Source organism: Poecilia formosa, unplaced genomic scaffold (genome assembly GCF_000485575.1).
Source record: "Poecilia formosa unplaced genomic scaffold, Poecilia_formosa-5.1.2 Scaffold108, whole genome shotgun sequence".
In the NCBI taxonomy this organism is placed as follows: domain Eukaryota; kingdom Metazoa; phylum Chordata; class Actinopteri; order Cyprinodontiformes; family Poeciliidae; genus Poecilia; species Poecilia formosa.
This window is the reverse complement of record NW_006800047.1, coordinates 21,505-39,701: the sequence shown is the minus strand read 5'-3', so window position 1 is coordinate 39,701 and position 18,197 is coordinate 21,505. Positions and strand designations below refer to the sequence as shown.

Sequence of the window (18,197 nt, the reverse complement as noted above, 5' to 3'; positions counted from 1 at the left end):
ACAAAATGTATAAAACATTGTTATGAACAGTTAGAAAATTTTAAATTGTCTGGAAATACAGATTTGTTGTTAAGGTCCACACCTGATTCGGACAATCATGACTAACAGGATGTGAATTGGTATCGGGTATCGTTCATCGTTTCAGACGAATTGACTCTCTTCCCCAGCTGGTCCGTGACACCCATGATGTACCCCATGTCCTACGTCTTCAGCGTCCCCAGCACAGCCTACGTCTCTCTGTCCTGCATCAACCTCTTTATCGGGATCAACAGCAGTGCCATCACCTTCATCCTGGACCTGTTTGAGAGCACTACAGTAGGTCCATGGCGAATATCAACCTAAATTCAACAAGTTTCCCTCTTACTTACACTTCCTTTCTTTCTTCTTTTCAATTCAGGCTCTTTACAGATTCAACCAGATGTTAAAGACAGTGTTGCTCATCTTTCCCCATTACTGCCTTGGTAGAGGTCTCATAGATATGGCCATGAACCAGGCTGTGACTGACGTCTATGCTCGCTTCGGTAATCACACTACTTTTCTGTGTCTCTGTATCATGTCTGAGCTCGACGAATGTCCAGTCACTCCATGTGTCACAGATCAGATTCTATATATTCACTCTAGTACTGCAGCTTGCAAAAACATTCACACCTTTTGGACCTTTTCCTATTTTGCAACATTGGAACCTCTGAACTAGATTGTATTTTATTTGGATTTAAAGTGATAGATCAAGATAAAGTAGTGGATAATTGTGAAGCATGTATTCTACACACTACACCAAACTTTGAAAAATGATTGCTTAATGCAAACACCATGTGAATGTGGCGCAACTACAAACCTACCAAGAGCTTTGATGAGAGAAGCAGCCAAGAGAGCCATAGAAACTCTGGAGGAGTTGCAAAAATTAGGAAAATACTATAAAGCCCGTTTACATGGACGTGGCTTTAACTTGCTCTTACACTGAAGACTGTAAATATTGAGCAACGAAATGGGAAAAAAAAAAGTTTAATGTGTATGAATACAAGGCCTTGTACATCCTTCTGAAACAGCTACAAATAAGAGATATTACAAATACGCTGTGTTTATCCGCGGCCTCAGGTGAGGATTACAGTCCAGATCCCTTTAACTGGGACTTCATTGGGAAGAACCTGTTCTGCATGGCCACGGAGGGATTTGTCTATTTCATCCTCAACATCCTGTTTCAGTACCGCTTCTTCCTGGATCACTGGTAAAGGACAGGGAAACTTCACAACACTTTTCTAAGATGTAATGTCATTTCCAGGATTTTGGATTTACTAAGAAAGCTTTTTTTTATTTGTTATAATTATAGGATTCCAGATAGCCCAAAGCCTCATATGCTAGAGGAAGATATAGATGTGGCTGAGGAAAGGGAGCGAATCCACAGGAGTAAAAATACATTCGATATTTTACGCATAAAAGACCTGTCCAAGGTGAGAGATTTCAATATGTGAGGATTAGACAGAAATAAAGTGATTGAAAACTAAACTAGTCAGGATTCGTTTCGCTGTTATCTGACCAGACGTACAGAGGAACAATCATCCCTGCAGTGGATCGGATCTGTGTTGGAGTTTCACCTGGAGAGGTGTGTCCCGCTTTCTTTAAATCCGTCCCGAACAGCTGCTCTCAGCAGTAGACAATCGGATAAGTTTTTATTTTTTTTCATCTTCATCTGCAGTGCTTTGGTCTGCTGGGAGTAAATGGAGCCGGGAAGACCACAACGTTTAAGATGCTGACTGGAGACATAGACGTGACGTCAGGAGAGGCTACTGTCTCCGGCTACAGGTTCATGATATAAACAATACGATTTAATGTCAACATTAAAATAGGTGACACAGAGTAGGTAGTGTGACATATTGAGTCTGTTTCTAGTTTTTTTTTTTTTTTTTTTATCAAGTCAGAGCTTTAACCACACATTTGATAAGATGTGAACACTAGGATTGTAGCTTTGTAGTAATCTGTTCTCTCGTCCGATCTTCAATGCTAAGTTGCCTTTTGATGCCACGCTCTGTTTCAGCATTTTGACCAACATCCTGGACGTCCACCAGAACATGGGTTACTGCCCCCAGTTTGGTGCCATCGACGAGCTGCTGACAGGAAGAGAGCATCTGCACCTGTACGCCCGCCTCCGAGGGGTCCCAGAGTCTGAGATCAGCAGGGTGAGATGATGCAGCTTTCATGATGATGACCATCATTTATTGCATTTCACTTGGGTAAATAAAGAATGAAATGTCCCACAGAGCTTACATCTGTACATAGTATATATTTTCTGTCTTTTTCAGGTGGCTGAATGGGCCATCCAGAAGCTGGGTTTATCAGAGTACGCAGGTCGAAGCGCTGGGACCTACAGTGGAGGAAACAAGAGGAAACTCTCCACCGCCATTGCCATGATCGGCTGTCCTGCTCTGGTGCTGCTGGTGAGCATTAAACCATCCGGCATTTCAAGGTAGAACCGACAAAACTCTGCTGTGAACATTTATAAATATGGCTGTCGTGGTTTACTTCCTGTCCCTCAGGATGAGCCCACCACAGGCATGGACCCCCTCTCCAGACGCTTCCTTTGGAACTCCATCATGAGTGTCATTCAGGACAGAAGAGCAGTGGTCCTCACCTCACACAGGTAAACCGAGGGTTGCTGTGGATTGAGGTCTACACATGCATGAGCTTACAGATGTTGCCTCACAATGCATTTGCTATTTCATTCAGCATGGAAGAATGTGAAGCGCTCTGTACCCGCTTAGCCATTATGGTTAATGGATCCTTCAAATGTCTGGGAACTATTCAACATCTCAAATACAAGTCAGTCGTTGCACTTTACGCTCGTTTCGTTTCTAGCAACAGTAACTGACCCGTGTTAAGCATAACTTGATAATATTACTATTGCGATCCAGGTTCGGTGACGGCTACGTGGTGACCATGAAGATCAGGGCTGCCAAGCCCGGCTGTCTGCCCAACCTGAACCCAGCCGAGGCGTTCATGGAGAGCACCTTCCCCGGCTCCATCCAGAGGGAGAAGCACTACAACACTCTGCAGTATAAGATCTCCTCTCCATCGCTGGCCAGGATATTTCAAATGGTCCTGGCTAACAAGGACAAGCTAAACATAGAGGACTACTCTGTGTCCCAGACGACTCTTGACCAGGTCAATGTACACACAGAAACAATCCAGAGTTTGAGTTTTCTTTCCTATTACATTTGACCTCTGTATAATATTTTACAATGGTCCTGCAAAGTGTACACCTCTATGTATTCTCTGAAAAGTAAAAATCATATGAAAGAAACAATTTAAAACTTTTTTGACCTTTAGTATGACACCTGTTATGCATAATTCAACTAGGAAAACAAACAAATCTGTGATGGGAAAAACATATAAGAATAAAAAATGGCAATCTAGTGTACACTCTTAAACTGATCATTTGCTGGAGCCAATTTTAATTCAAAAACAGCTTTTGGTTTGAAAAATAAAGTTCCTCTTTTCCTTCACCCCCTTGAATGTTTTGAGTCGAAGCTAACTCGTATTTGAATTTCTTCATAATTTCATTAATATGCAATGAAAAACAAAAATAGATGCATTTGATAAAAAGCAACCCCACATCATGATGCCACTAACACCGTGTATCATTGTGGGTATTTTGTTCTTTCGGTTAATTCCGCCACGTTTTTGCATATTTTAATCCAACTCAATTGTAAAGGATACATGTCACATTAAATTTAAACTGATTTAGTATTATTTGATGCTGTTTTTTTGTGTGTGTCTTTTTTACATCACCCAAATGTGGAATTTCAACAGAGATGTGTACAGTGTTTAGAGCCAGTGCTTGTGTTTCTGACTAACTACAATGTTAAAACATGAAGTCGCTTTTTTTCCAGTCTGCTCTGATCTCATCTTCACCTGTCTCTCCAGGTGTTTGTGAACTTTGCCAAACAGCAGTCCAGAGAGGACGACACCATTGTTCTGCACCCGAAAGCTGCTGGTGCACAGCGGTACATTGAAACCACAGCCATCAAGTCTTACAGGAAGTAAACCGAACCGGACGGGCGCTCCGGGTGTTCGCTTCACTGCTGTGTTGATTTTAGTGACCTGCCATACAGCTTCTACTCTGGTATATTTAAAAAAACAAACAAAAAAAAAAGCTCTGACATCATATTTAACTGACCGGACTGTTTTAATTGGCTTAAACAAGCGTGGAAGAAGGAAGTCGTGTGAATCAGTTTTTTTTCCTCTCTTGCGTTTTGATAAAACAAAGTTAGTTTAGTGGAGCATGTATGTGCCTGCTGCATGTTCTGCGCCCTGCTCGCCTTAGAACTGGGTTTTACAGACTTGAAATATATAGAGGTGAACCGATTGCAGTTTTCTGGCCAATCGCCGATCTTTAAAAAAATCTGACCCGCCGATTCCAATTTTGAAAGACACCAATTTTTTCCTTTTTTTTTGTCTGAAAAGTCACTAAATATAGAAACAAAGCTGCTAAGTCTGCAACAGTGGTGTGACTATTGTTAATCATGCTTCCATAATTAAGATTTTATCGCACACCCCTAATGAAAAAGGACGGGGACATCTTCCGAAGGAACATCAGAAAATGCGAAGCCCGTCGGCTGGGAAGAAAGCATAGCTCTTTGTACTTTCTGCTTCAAATGCCAAGCGAGAAACTTTTCAACTGCCTTTACATCCCTGTGAAAGAAGCACTTGAACAAGCTTAGTTTTTCATCTTTTTTTGCACTTTATTGATTATAAGTATCACAATCTCCCAAGTTTTGACAGTTTTTTTAATGAAATACATTTACTGATTATTACAAAATCCTTCGGCTGCTGCAAACTCGTTTTTCAGCCCATTTTTTTCTTTTTGAATGTTTAAATCTTCTAAATGCTTTTCTTATACATGTCCAGCTCTGATTGTTTGCTCACATTTATTACACTTGGTGTCGTTAGAAGGTGAGGAATGAATGTGAATGTTTCTATGAGAAGCATCAAATAAAATAAAGTGCATGTTTCTTTAAGATGTGCACCTTTATTTGTAGTTAGTCACATTTTATTTTATTTCTTATAAAACCTGAGTTTTGAAAGAATAATTGTTTTTAAAGTAACTACACAGTGAAAGCATCTACATGTTGATTTCGAATGGTTGCTCCACATTCAGTGTTTTCAGTAAAAAGCTTGACAATTTAATGACTAAATGCTTCAGCAGCATCCCCCTGAGAGCACAAAAGCGACTAAACTCTTAACATCAGTTTGTAGGTTTGCTACTTTAGGCACTTACTTATAAACAACAACCATTATTTCTAACATTTGTTGGCTAAAATTCCTAAAATATTCATTTAAAAAAAAGAGTTGATGAATTATCATGAAATGAGAACAGCCAGCATGCCTAGGTGGGCCCCATGTGGGGGATAGGAGGGCTGGTATATGGGTCCCATATGGGTTTGTCCACGGGTTCCACGATGGCCCCACATGGGTTTGCCCATGTAGGGCCACAGCCCACATGGGCCCTAAATGGGCCCTACATGGGCAAACCCATGTGGGGCCATCGTGGAATCCGTGGACAAACCCATATAGGACCCATATGGCCTGCCTCTTTTTCCCCACATGGGGCCCACCTAGGCATGCTGGCAGGGAAATTGCTGGTTTTATAACAGAGATGCAAAATAATGCGTCCTCAAGCTTTCCTGAAAAAGCTAGCCAGATAAATAAAATGTTGCAACAAGTGGAAATAAAACACAGAGAAAGTGGTACATTTACTTAAAATCCATTAACATAGTGGTGTTAGAAAGTCAGTCCTGAGGGACCAAAGACCTGCAAGCTGATGTTTATATCACACCAGAAAAGATATAAAAGTTTCATTGACATGTTCCCACCTAAATTGATGGCATCATGAGGAGCTAATTCAGCTGCTGAATCTGAGTTTGCGTGGGACCTCAACTAAAACATGCAGGACGCTGACTCTGCAGGACTTCAGTTGGACACATTTGGATTAAAACAAATCACTTAAACAGTGTCCGCCTGTGCTTAATATGAATATACTAAAATTCATTCTTTGTCAAGCAGAAAATCCAATAATTAACTGTTTTTTTTTGTTTTATTTTGTTTTTACAATCATTCATTCTGTATTATGACCTGAACAGCTTGATTTTTAGCACAAAAACTAAAAGCTGCATGGTAAAACGATACACTTATGTCACTACTAAAAATGTTGGTCCATGTGTGCTGAAACTGAAAATAAAATAAAATGTTCTCAGGAGGTTTTGAAGGCTCAACTGTAGTGTACATCTAAATTATTGCGTCTTTTAAGCCCATCAGTATTAAAATTGCATAGTGTTGGATTCGAGAAAACAATAGCACAGGCCTAAGCAATTATCAAAGAATCAGGGGAATAATGGCCGTCCGGACACTTGGGTAGTCTTTGAACTCTCGTATGTAGGCTCTGTGCTTCACTTTGGCCCAGATCGTCATCTGAATGAACCCGAACAAAGTGTATATTGCCACTGCAAGACAAGACATACAATGAAAAGCAACGACATGTTACTGTAACAGGCGATCTTTGATCTTTGGTTTTTATAAAACTATCACCGGCTGATACCGTTTTCCAAATTATGATCTATGAACAGCATTCAAAACATTGATTCCACCCTTCTTGCCATTAACATTCGTGAATTATTTGTATTAGAAACAAAAGTGATGTCCAAATGTGTATAAGATAGAACACAAAATGATTACAAAGTTCACATTGTAAATTGATTTCTTATATTAGTGATTAGTGCAGTTAGCATGGCTACATTGACTAAAACATCAATCTCAGTGAGTATATTCAAATAATGTATAACCTTAGCTTAACTCTACGATAGACAATAGGCTGGTTACATTTCCAAATTTAGCGTTTTTTTATAAGCCATCAAGGCTATAAGAAGAAGAAGTATTCAACCTTCCTGTTAACTGTTGAAAGTCTCTTACAGTGAGGATAAACTTCTGACATTTCAGTAACTTTGTACCTCACTGACACTGGAGATAGCAAATTTTGAGTCTTCTTCCCTCAGTAACAACCTCAACACTGGAAATTGCTGTTGGCAATTGCAACTTGAAAACTGTCACGCATGGTCCAATTACTAATTAGAAGAAGAAGTTTGAGTTTCAGACTGACTGTTCAAGGGTCTTGGCCAGTTAAGCTAGAAATATCCTAATTCTGGTCGCCAGCTGATTTCTTGGTGAGTCTCTTGTTTTGCCAATTATGGATGAATACATCACATACCTGGAAGACACTGGGTCATGACTGTGAAGCTCAACCAAGCTCCAACCTACAGATGTCAAATGACAACGTACAGACATATTAGGATTATAATTAAACAATGAAACTTCACGGCTGTTTTAAAAATTTATGGTACATGTCATTTTGTGTAATGTATAACATAGTTGCTGTAAATTTTACCTCATAAGTATAATTTGGACAGGACACGAAGAAAAACAGCCATGTGAAGGGGTTCTTGGTTGGCGTAGGAAACCTTCTCACTCTGAACCCTGATGTTTCCACAAACGAGAAAAATAAACAATCGGGAGGAAAAAAGGACTTTAGTTGGCCTGATTCTTAAAAAAATGGGATTTATAAAAAAAAAAAGATCAACAATTCACCGTCTGTTCTTAGGTTACTCAGACTCATATGGATGGAGAGGTTGCCGATTTCACACATCTAAAGCAAAAATTCACAGATCAGAAGTCTTGAGTTTAACTTTACCCAGTGTGAGCCTGAGTTTACGTACCGCAAATGTGAATAGTGCATACTTGACTTGAAGTTCTCCATATGCTGTAACAGAAATATGTCACAACACATAAAAAAGTCACAACACATAAAAAACAATAATAATTATTATTGTGTAGCCATTGTTTCCTGTATTTGTGGGGTCCATAACTGCAATAATACTTGACATGGAAAGGCTGCGTGGGGACGTACACATTTAAAGTCAGGTAGTACCATTACTAAAGTTATGCAAAATAGTCTGAAACTGCCTCCTGGCCTAATGCTGCCATGTGCAATTAATGCACATTTTACAAATACCAAGATAGAGGACTTCATGAGCCCTATTGTTTCCCGAAGATGCTGATTTTCTGCCATCATCTCAAAATTAACCAATCACTCTTCTAATGTAGCAACAACAATTATATTAATAACAGCGCAATAATGGAAATGACATAATTTCATTGTAAATCCAACAAATTTCAGTTTTTAACAGATTTGAGTTTTCTAGTATGCCCCCAAGTGGACAACAGGAGGAATAGCAATAATTGTGATTGTCAGAAGATTTATGTTAACAGTTTTGCTAACAATAACCCTGATGTCAAAGTCTACCAGATGTACATATTTTTTACAATAAGGGGATAAGGGAAATAATCCCTTAATATCTGCACATGGCTGGACTTACATGGAGGTGTATACAGAGGGTGGTTAATGTAGTAGGCTAACCAGGCAGAGAAACCCCAGTAGTAGGCACAGTTCTACAGAAAAGGAGCAACAAAATTTGAAGACAACGTTGTTAATTGTCAAAAAAAAGTTTCAAATGAAGTATTATGTAATTTTGTACAGCAACATTCATCAAGGGCTAAGTCCTGTAGCTAATGGTTGTACAGAGGGGTTAGTGAAACTAACTTTGACTATCGTCCTGAGTGGCATTGTCCCATGGGAGAAGCGATGCACGAAGATGGTCTCCATCAGCCTCTTCACATAGTGGAACGTATGGCAGACACAGGCCAGTCTGGGGGACAAAACCAAACAAGGTCAGAGGTCTAAGATGAATGAAAACTGTGCTTATTAGTTTAGATTTTTAAAAGGGAGATTCTGTGAAGTTATCTTCTCGTCCGTGTAGCAGACAGATGGTACATCACAAGTAAGTGAAATTTAGTGAAGGCAGTAAACTGCATACTCACTTTTCTACCTGATTCAAAACTACTGAAACTTAAGACCATAAAAGACTGTTAAGTTTCATGCCACTTTTTAGCCGAGGAATGTGTTTATTATTACTATGGTTAGGTTGATGGATGCTGCCAGATGTATGTATCTATCTAATTTGATCAATCTTGCTGAGATTATTTTCACGTGTATGCAAGAATGTTTAGCAAAAGAAAAATATGGAGCCCCTAAATTGAAAAAGAAAAACTTTATTTTTAACTTTATTTTTTCCCTTTAATGTCTTTTTAGTGGCTCAGTAGAAAAACTATTAAATACTTCAAAACTAATGACCAGACTTGCGTCACTGTTTTCCTACAGACAAGATGCTGTACACTAGATATAACAACCCACTGCCATCATTTGTGTCTCTCTAAGGGAGTGGAAGAAACTTTTGCATGTTTGTTGTTGTTATAGCCTCGTATATGGTACATTCCTGTGGTTCTCCGTGCCTTAATGCCCGGAAACTATTCAAAAACATAACTTTATTGTATCTGTAACACAGATATTGTTAGGCTGAGAAAGCGGAGGAGTATCACAATGGTCTGTTTTGAAATTGTTGCAGTTCAATGTCCTACGTCGTCGAGTAGAAATTGAGGACCTTACAATTTACCACCACTAGAGTGCGCTGCTTTTCCCTAGTGATACCATAAACCTGTGGGAAGTTCAATAAAACCGGAAAAACGCTGCTTTGAACGCACGTATCTCACCAGCTCTCGGTTGGAGGAAAATTGAAGCTCACAGTCAGTAAATATATAACTATCATTATCTTTATCCAAAAACAGGCAACTGGAAAAATGACTTTAATAGCACAAAGACAGGAGACGGACTTTGGCTTGTGGCTCGTGATGACTTCTGCTTTGTTTGGTTGACATTTTGTTTTCTACTTACGTAACAACAGGATGGGGACTGGAGGTAAGGGCGTATGTGTGAGAGTAGATATATGGCACTCGAAAAAAGAAGACGAGGTATGTGAGCAGGGCTCCGATATACTCAGCAAAAAAGACCTGAAAACAAAATAGGCTTATATTAACTCTCGTTTTTAGGATGTAAGTAAGGTAAAATAGTGCATTAGTAAAGTCTTCTCACTGTAGTCCAACCTAACTGTGGCCCAAGATCTTTGAAGTACATGGTGGCAGTGGTTCCCACTGGTAGGTTCTGTAAGATCTCATCATCTCTGAGCGACTTTCCCCCTTAAAAAGGGGAAAAAGTATTTACATACAATGTTTATTGAGTTATTTTATAGAAGTTTTTTGTTCACACACTCTCCACTTGGAGCTTTCATCCAGATTATAGATAGCGTGCCCTGCTAATTGGATGGCATTTTTAGAATTTCCCATGGGATAATTGTCCTTAATATCTCTATGAGCAAATTCAAACTGTGCAATTTTTCACAGCAAGGTAAATTTGAAAGCCTTTTGAAACTCACTTTCATTTACGGCCACATAAGATCATGAATGTCCTCAAAGGGCTGGTTGTGGCAGAATTTAACACACTGTTAAAATATTAATAAATAGCTGTTTTTAAGATTAAACAATATTAATTATTTTTTCACAATGATGTAATTTGGCATTATACAAGTAAAAACTGCTTTGATTTGATTGATAAATTAATATTTAAGCACACAACCATTATCTTTACGGCTCTGTTTTTGCGTGTCTCTAAAAGTCTTGAAGGCCACATAAAATGTTATCAGCCCCCAGATTTGGAGGATCACCTTCAAGCAGGACAGTGAAACTTAGACATACAGACATACAAAGACCTGTCCTAAATTACAGACTTAAATTGAGCATAGTTAGCAAAGACAAGTCCCATGCGTCATTTACCTTCAGCGACACAATTTTGTGCCACTATTTCATGGTGTGTCACTTAAAATCCCTATAAAATACCATGAAGTTTGTAAAGTGACAAATGTGACCAAGTTAAAAGGACTGCGATTTTTTTAAGGCACTCTACATCATTTTTCAGACCTACAAAAAGCTACTACTTAGAAAATCCTCAATCTAAATTTACCAGTTGCCCCAGTTATACCCACGTTAACCTCCACATGGCAAAACATAAAAATAAAAAATAGCAAACAGTTACACAGATTAGATCACCACTTAGCTCTCATGCTGCTTATGAAGTACCTGTAATACATGCATTTAATACTGAAATGACAAAATAGCCACTTACTGGTATCAAGTCTTAGTGCCTGTCTTGCTGGGTACCACTGAGGATCTGAGCAGAAAACACACACCCACACACACACACACACACACACATACACACACATAGAATACGTATACATTCACACAGAGGCACGGATGGATGGAGTTTGCATTGCATAAAGAGTTTTTGGCTGGAGGCCTTGCAATAATTGACCGCAATGGAATAACGTTAAGCTGCTTTGCTCTAATAGAAGCCGACAGCCTCAGGCTTGGCAAACATTTAGCAACATCTCTTGACCAGAGACAAGCTCACAGCAGAAACCACTGCAAAGCTTTGAGGAAACAAACAAGAAATTGTTTTGAACAAGAAACCCCTCTGGGTTTTTATATCAAGTGTGTTCAGGTCGTTGGAACTTCAATGCAGAACAAGTGTGTTAATCTTCATCTTTGTCCAGTAAATCCATTTACAGAGAGAGATATTCAAGTAGCAATAATAATTAAAAAAAAACTCACATGATTTGTAAAACAGACTCTTAATATCTCCTATTGTAGAGTGAGGATCCACCTGACCAGAATACAAGCAGAAAGTATTGGTCCCATTGAATGAATACCCGTGAGTCTTTCAATTATTTAAACTCTGATGCTTGTGTGTTCACACCAAAATCGATCGGCATACCTTATCTAAAAAACAAAGCTGCTCCTTTGTCGTGGCATCAAGGACCTCCACCTGGAAAATGATGTAAACATCACCTTTACCGCCCCGTTAGTTAATAATGGAGAGCAATCTGTCCTAATAAATGGTAACTGGTCTGCAATTGTATGGCGCTTTATCAAGTCAGAGGACTCCAAAGCACTTTACTCTTCATTCACCTTTACCAGAAGTGAGGCTGACATGCGATTGGCATCACAAGACCCTTTTGTCACAGCAGGAAAAGCAGGGGCAGCACCTTGCCCAAGGGCAAAATGACTGAACCAGCAACCCACTGGTTACAGGATGAAAACCTACCTTCTGAGCCACCATTATACGCTTAACAATAGCCAGTCAACTCTTATCTTTATTTCAAATAAATTATATTTACAAATATATATATTTTATGTAAATCATTGTAAATATACTGGACTGCAATTTTTAAAACCCATGTCAAAAAGCTAAGAAATTCAGACTTTTGCGTTTTAGACATTTAAAATATTCTTACTATTGAAGCTTCCAGTAAACTTTAAATGCAATGATTGCTTCACATTTTCTGTACTGTATCAGAAGCTTCTCTTTGTCAATGTAAAACAGTTTGACTTCTTGCTTCATTTGATAAAAAAAATCTACAGATTCATGAAGGAATCTGTAGACGGAAAAAGCATGATACCACCACTCTCATATTCTTGGTAAATATTCTAGTTTGAACTTTAAAAAATCTTTACAACGGCTCCCCGTCCTTTGTAGAAATGTTTTACTCTCCACACTAAAAAAGACAAAACATTCATGCATTTCAAGAGAACTGTGTGAGTGAATATATTTGTGTTTTCTGGGTATGTGCTAAGGGGTGTGTGCGGTCTGTCTGAGATGTTTCTTATCATTTTTATGCTGTGAAATATTTTATTACTGTCTGCATTTAAAACTTGCTGAAACTCTGTATTGATTAACATATCCTACAGTAGAAAGTAACGAACATGTTATGACCTATGCAATATTTTAAACGTTTTTTTTTTGTTGCCTCTTACAAAATAAATATACATCGCTCTATTTAATGTACAGGTAAATTTTGCTCCTTATGACTTAATGTTATTTCTGCGGTTACAAGTCCCTGATCTGCTTATTTACCTGCTTAAAGTCAGATACAACTTATTCTGCATGAATAATATTTAAGCTTTTCATTATTCTACATTTTTCTTAGAGAACAACAGTAAAACACTCAGTAAGCAGAATTCAAGAACGACGGAGGGCAAGTTAAAAAAAACAGCAACACATGATCAGTTGTAGGGTTGGTTGATGTGGACTTAAAGTGGTCCAGCCAAACTTCACTGAGTTATTGAGGTCTTGCGTCATCAAAAAAGATTGATTTGCTCTTTGTTGGACCTACGTGCCACGTGAAACCCTACTAGGGGGCATGCCTAACCCCCTAACAACATATCCTCCAGGTTCATCGGAGGACTCAAACCCTTCCACCAAATTAAGGTGCCAATTCTGCAGAATACCTTTCATTTTTACAAATTTCGGATGAAATGACCAATAAATGACTCATTGTAACTACTCCTATTTCTAGGTATCCAAAATGTTCAAAGCATAACAATCTTGCTGTGAATAATGAATTTTGGCCCCCTCAGAAGCTCTGTGTGTCTCTTGCGCGTGTTTTTCCGTCTTAATTAGTCCACGTCAGTGGTGATGTACAGCATATGCAAGGAGGGCGCTGGATGGGCCCACAATTTGCCCTGAAAGCACTCCGTACTGTGCTGCTCAGCAGAGCTGTCCCAGCTAAATTGGTTCCTTTACTGGACAGTGTAATAATCCACTAATGGATACCTGAGGATTTGCTGAGTGCACAGTCAAGAAAGAGAAAATGAGTCATGCCACGTGCATTGTAAAAGAGCATTCATCGAAGGACTTTANTCTATTTAATGTACAGGTAAATTTTGCTCCTTATGACTTAATGTTATTTCTGCGGTTACAAGTCCCTGATCTGCTTATTTACCTGCTTAAAGTCAGATACAACTTATTCTGCATGAATAATATTTAAGCTTTTCATTATTCTACATTTTTCTTAGAGAACAACAGTAAAACACTCAGTAAACATAATTCAAGAACGACGGAGGGCAAGTTAAAAAAAACAGCAACACATGATCAGTTGTAGGGTTGGTTGATGTGGACTTAAAGTGGTCCAGCCAAACTTCACTGAGTTATTGAGGTCTTGCGTCATCAAAAAAGATTGATTTGCTCTTTGTTGGACCTACGTGCCACGTGAAACCCTACTAGGGGGCATGCCTAACCCCCTAACAACATATCCTCCAGGTTCATCGGAGGACTCAAACCCTTCCACCAAATTAAGGTGCCAATTCTGCAGAATACCTTTCATTTTTACAAATTTCGGATGAAATGACCAATAAATGACTCATTGTAACTACTCCTATTTCTAGGTATCCAAAATGTTCAAAGCATAGCAATCTTGCTCTGAATAATGAATTTTGTCCCCCTCAGAAGCTCTGTGTGTCTCTCTTGCGTGCGTTTTTCCATCTTAATTAGTCCACGTCAGTGGTGATGTACAGCATATGCAAGGAGGGCGCTGGATGGGCCCACAATTTGCCCTGAAAGCACTCCGTACTGTGCTGCTCAGCAGAGCTGTCCCAGCTAAATTGGTTCCTTTACTGGACAGTGTAATAATCCACTAATGGATACCTGAGGATTTGCTGAGTGCACAGTCAAGAAAGAGAAAATGAGTCATGCCACGTGCATTGTAAAAGAGCATTCATCGAAGGACTTTAAACCAGCACAAATCTGTCTGTACATCGAGGCTTAAAGTAAAATACTAAGCAATAGACTTCAGGGCTTTACATTAAAAGACTGGAGTGGATGTTATATAGTCACCAAGTAACTTTTTATGAATGTATTTGTAAGTTTGAGAGTATAAAGGGCTGTCACTCAGTGTGTTCAATATCTGTGATCTCAAACTTGACCTTTTAAACCTGAATATCTTATGACCACTCCAAATCTAAGATGTGCAAAAATTACAAAAAGACGTCCCAAAATAATCCTTTATATTACCTTTTATATTATGAGTATACAGTATTTGATAAGTATATTGTACAAATAATTGCTCTCACTATTGGTTATTATGACACCATAGGCTTCACTTGGGTCAGTTTGTGATACAGAGTCTTTCGAGCTTTTTTTTTTTTTTTTTTACTACAAATGCTGCTCGGCTAAAATAAATCAGCTAAGCGTTTGGCCGACAAGAACACTCATGCAAAATTAGTTTGGGCTATAAATGTTGGCGTGTACATTTGTTGATGCTTCACTTTTGCCCCATTAAATATAAACCAGAAGTGCTTGTGTGCGATTGAGTTAAATAGTGATTATGTAGAAATTTTTTTTACTACAAATGGCTGCCCGGCTAAAATAAATCAGCTAAGCATTTGGCCGACAGGGACACTCATGCAAAATTAGTTTGGGCTATAAATGTTGGCGTGTACATTTGTTGATGTTTCACTTTTGCCCCATTAAATATAAACCAGAAGCGCTTGTGTGCGATTGAGTTAAATAGTGATTATGTAGAAATGTTTGTGTGTCAGCTTTCGCCAACCACTTTTAATGAGAATTTGATTTTTGTGTAAGCGGGTTGTAAACAGATTGTATTTTGTCAATCTTATGCACGAAAGTTGTTTTGACTGAAAAAATAGCAGACATCAGTTGGGTTGTTTTTTTAAAAAAAAACCACGATGGTAAATGTATAACACTTTTAATCTCAGCTGGTTATGCTAATGACTGGCTATTGCCAGAGACTTTGGCTAAAACCAGTTAGCCAAAGTCTAACATAAAAGCCTTTTAATTGTTAAGCTAGTGCTAGCTATGCTCAACATTCACATAAATAAGCGTTATTAACTATAAATTTTCCTATCAAAATTTGACTGTGCAAAAAATGTCACATAAGAAGTTAGCAATTTTCATTCAGAAGTAAACTAAAAAAGTAAATTTAAATGGGTCAAATTCATAGTTCAATCCTGTTGTGGTCCATATCTGACCCAGGACTAGTTTAGCAGGATAAGCCATATTGGATTATTTCAACCCAGTGGTGTAGTTAAATGAAAGTTTCTTGTCTTTAGAAATGTCTGTTCTCTTTAATATGGCAGGACGCTCATTGCTAGTGTCTTTTGTATGCTGAGCAATTAGTTAGCTTAGCATCTTCAAACAACAAACAAGCCTGCTCTGTTCTGAAGACAAGTTCTTCCTTTAATTACATCCTCAGCAAAAGGGACACAAGTTCAAATACTTTCTCATGAAAATTAAAAAAGCTGTCACAATGACATGTTTCTCAAGAGATCAGGTTTCGTCACCCTCTAATAAACTATTTAAATAATTGTTAATTTGCTCTCCATTTTTGCTGTTGAGCTTCTGGCAATGGCAAGGTTCCCAGAGCAAAGTTGTAATTAGCTTTAGATTGTAGGCTTGTTGCTGTTACAGAAAATTACTTGTCTTTTTCTTCATTAGTGATCATCAGACCACATGAGACATGAGTAATGTGAATGGAGAACGCAAAACCAAGACACAGTTTAGAAGGCCTATAAAGTTTACACTTTCTTGACACTGCTTACGTTTCTAAAACTGCCCAACTGTGTTTATGTACTTTTTTATTCTTAAATCTCCTTTACATTTTTTCACAAGACATGGTTCTTTGTTTTTAAAAGGTCAAGTGTCAGTAAAAAAAGTGTGCGCTGACTTACCTCAAAGAACGTGGTTCTGCTCATTGTGCTGCTTGGTAATAATTACGTCCTTTCTACACCGGCACAAAAAGAAACACAGAACAGATACTCATTCCTCTCACACACCCGGTCAGAAATAGCTCCTCTCCTTTTCAGGACAATCCCCGGACTGACCCTTATTCTTTTCAGTCCTCTCTGCCTCTCTCCCTCCCTTGATCCGAAAGGCATCACAAGATGCGCTCCACACATCCTGCAGCATACGGTCTGATCCTTTCTGTTTCAGTGCTGCCGCCTCCTCCTCTTTGGAACATTGTTTTCTTTTCTTTCTTTCTTTTTTTCTTAATTAAGGTGTCTTTAGAGAAAGGGCTTTACGCAAACTGGGAGAAATTCCTCTGGAGACAGACTGCTGAAGAGCAAAGGAAAGTACACAGATGTACACATATTTTATGAGACGCTCTGCAGGCATGGACTGTGTAGAAAAGGAGAATATAAAAACACAAGCATATGCCAAAATGTCAATGGTAAATGGACTAAATTTATATAGGACTTTACATTAGAGCTGCATCATCCATTTGCTCTCACATTCATAGACTTACTCACAGATCACTAAGCAACTTGGGGTTAAGTGTCCTGCATGTGGCAGGAGTAAACTGGAATTGAACCCACAAATTTTGGATTGGGGGCTGGGGGGAACTATTCTATCCGCTAAGAATAGTCTCAGGCAGTCAGGTTGGATTTTTGAGGTAAGGATAGATTAATGTCATACTCAGATTTCCTCCTTTTTTTCCTTTTAATTGTGCCTACTTCAAACTTGGAAATTCACCTTTTGCTATAGTAAGCTGGATATGTTTGGCTCAGCTGGGCTAATTAGATATGGAATTCCACAGGGCGTAATGTTTGGACCACTTCTCTAGTTTATATGACTCCACTTTGTAAAAATATTAAATAAGAGGACACATTTCTGTTATGCAGATGAAAATGATCAAACTATTGGTTGCTGGAAGGAAAACTCAGCATTTAGGTTTCACAGATCAAATTAATCAGTGAATTAGAACACTGAAACGTCTTGGAGGTGTAAAAGACTGGATGCCCTACATGACATGAAACGGCTGCGTGTCATCTTTTAACCTCATCACCTTAGAACTGCTTTAGCTTCTCTCTCTCTTTACATTCAGTGTTAATGTAAAGGTTCTTGCCCTAATCTTTGATTTTTAATATTAATCTTATACAAGATAGGATTCTTGTACATCTCACATCATTATGTTATATCGCTACAATTAGTAATGCCTCTGAGAGATGCGGGGAAAGTAGGTAATGCTGTTTTAATTGTAAATTTTTTAAATTTCTTTCAACATTTAAATCTCTGAATGGCCAAAACTTGTGAAATGAATATATTTCTAGCAGAACACTTAGCTATCGATTTTAGTAATGTTGCTATAGACTGCTGGAAAACACACCAGTGACCTTTTCTCACTCTGCCATCTTTCCTCTCCATTTATTTGGAGTTATTGTTGCCAATAACGTTGCGCTCTCTCTCACTCTCTCTCTCTCTTTTGATGGAAATTCTGCCGGGTCGAGTGCTTCATTGTTTTATGTTATTTTTACTGTCTTCACCGCCAGTGGGTCTAGACAAATGACCACTCACGCCAAGTCTAGTTGTGCTGGGGGCTTTTTCCTGTTAATGAGCGCTTTATGATTTG

The 18,197-nt window shown here is 38.6% G+C and overlaps 2 protein-coding genes across 3 annotated transcripts in view; one reads left to right on the top strand and one right to left on the bottom strand.

The window, feature by feature from the left end:
• The window catches only part of LOC103143339 (retinal-specific ATP-binding cassette transporter-like), a 50,622-nt gene extending 45,291 nt beyond the window's left edge, over window positions 1-5,331 (top strand). For both annotated transcript variants that reach the window (XM_007559822.2, XM_007559823.2), the window contains 12 exons: window positions 168-315; window positions 398-521; window positions 1,096-1,225; window positions 1,328-1,448; window positions 1,538-1,600; window positions 1,694-1,800; window positions 2,033-2,174; window positions 2,298-2,432; window positions 2,532-2,635; window positions 2,722-2,814; window positions 2,907-3,156; window positions 3,919-5,331. In XM_007559822.2, the coding sequence (XP_007559884.1) occupies window positions 168-315; window positions 398-521; window positions 1,096-1,225; window positions 1,328-1,448; window positions 1,538-1,600; window positions 1,694-1,800; window positions 2,033-2,174; window positions 2,298-2,432; window positions 2,532-2,635; window positions 2,722-2,814; window positions 2,907-3,156; window positions 3,919-4,038 (1,537 nt within the window). In that variant the 3' untranslated portion in view covers window positions 4,039-5,331. The remainder of the gene's footprint in view (window positions 1-167; window positions 316-397; window positions 522-1,095; window positions 1,226-1,327; window positions 1,449-1,537; window positions 1,601-1,693; window positions 1,801-2,032; window positions 2,175-2,297; window positions 2,433-2,531; window positions 2,636-2,721; window positions 2,815-2,906; window positions 3,157-3,918) is intronic.
• A 297-nt stretch (window positions 5,332-5,628) lies between these two features.
• On the bottom strand, window positions 5,629-16,747 carry LOC103143338 (very-long-chain enoyl-CoA reductase-like). Its single transcript, XM_007559821.2, has 13 exons — window positions 16,519-16,747; window positions 11,768-11,818; window positions 11,605-11,656; window positions 11,117-11,161; window positions 10,031-10,134; window positions 9,833-9,948; window positions 8,645-8,750; window positions 8,421-8,493; window positions 7,761-7,804; window positions 7,633-7,690; window positions 7,433-7,521; window positions 7,256-7,301; window positions 5,629-6,494 (listed from the first exon to the last, which is right to left on the bottom strand). The coding sequence occupies exons 1-13, from the start codon at window positions 16,540-16,542 to the stop codon at window positions 6,367-6,369; spliced, it is 936 nt and encodes a 311-aa protein (XP_007559883.1). The 5' UTR covers window positions 16,543-16,747; the 3' UTR covers window positions 5,629-6,366.
• Between the last annotated feature and the right edge of the window lie 1,450 nt (window positions 16,748-18,197).

Coding starts and splice junctions, on each gene's coding strand:
- LOC103143338 (XM_007559821.2), bottom strand. CDS start 16,542: ATGAGCAGAACCACGTTCTTTGAG. Junction 7,691..7,760: donor ATGCACTATTCACATTTGCG/GTACGTAAACTC, acceptor TTTTTGCTTTAG/ATGTGTGAAATCGGCAACCT. Junction 7,522..7,632: donor GAGTAACCTAAGAACAGACG/GTGAATTGTTGA, acceptor TGGAAACATCAG/GGTTCAGAGTGAGAAGGTTT.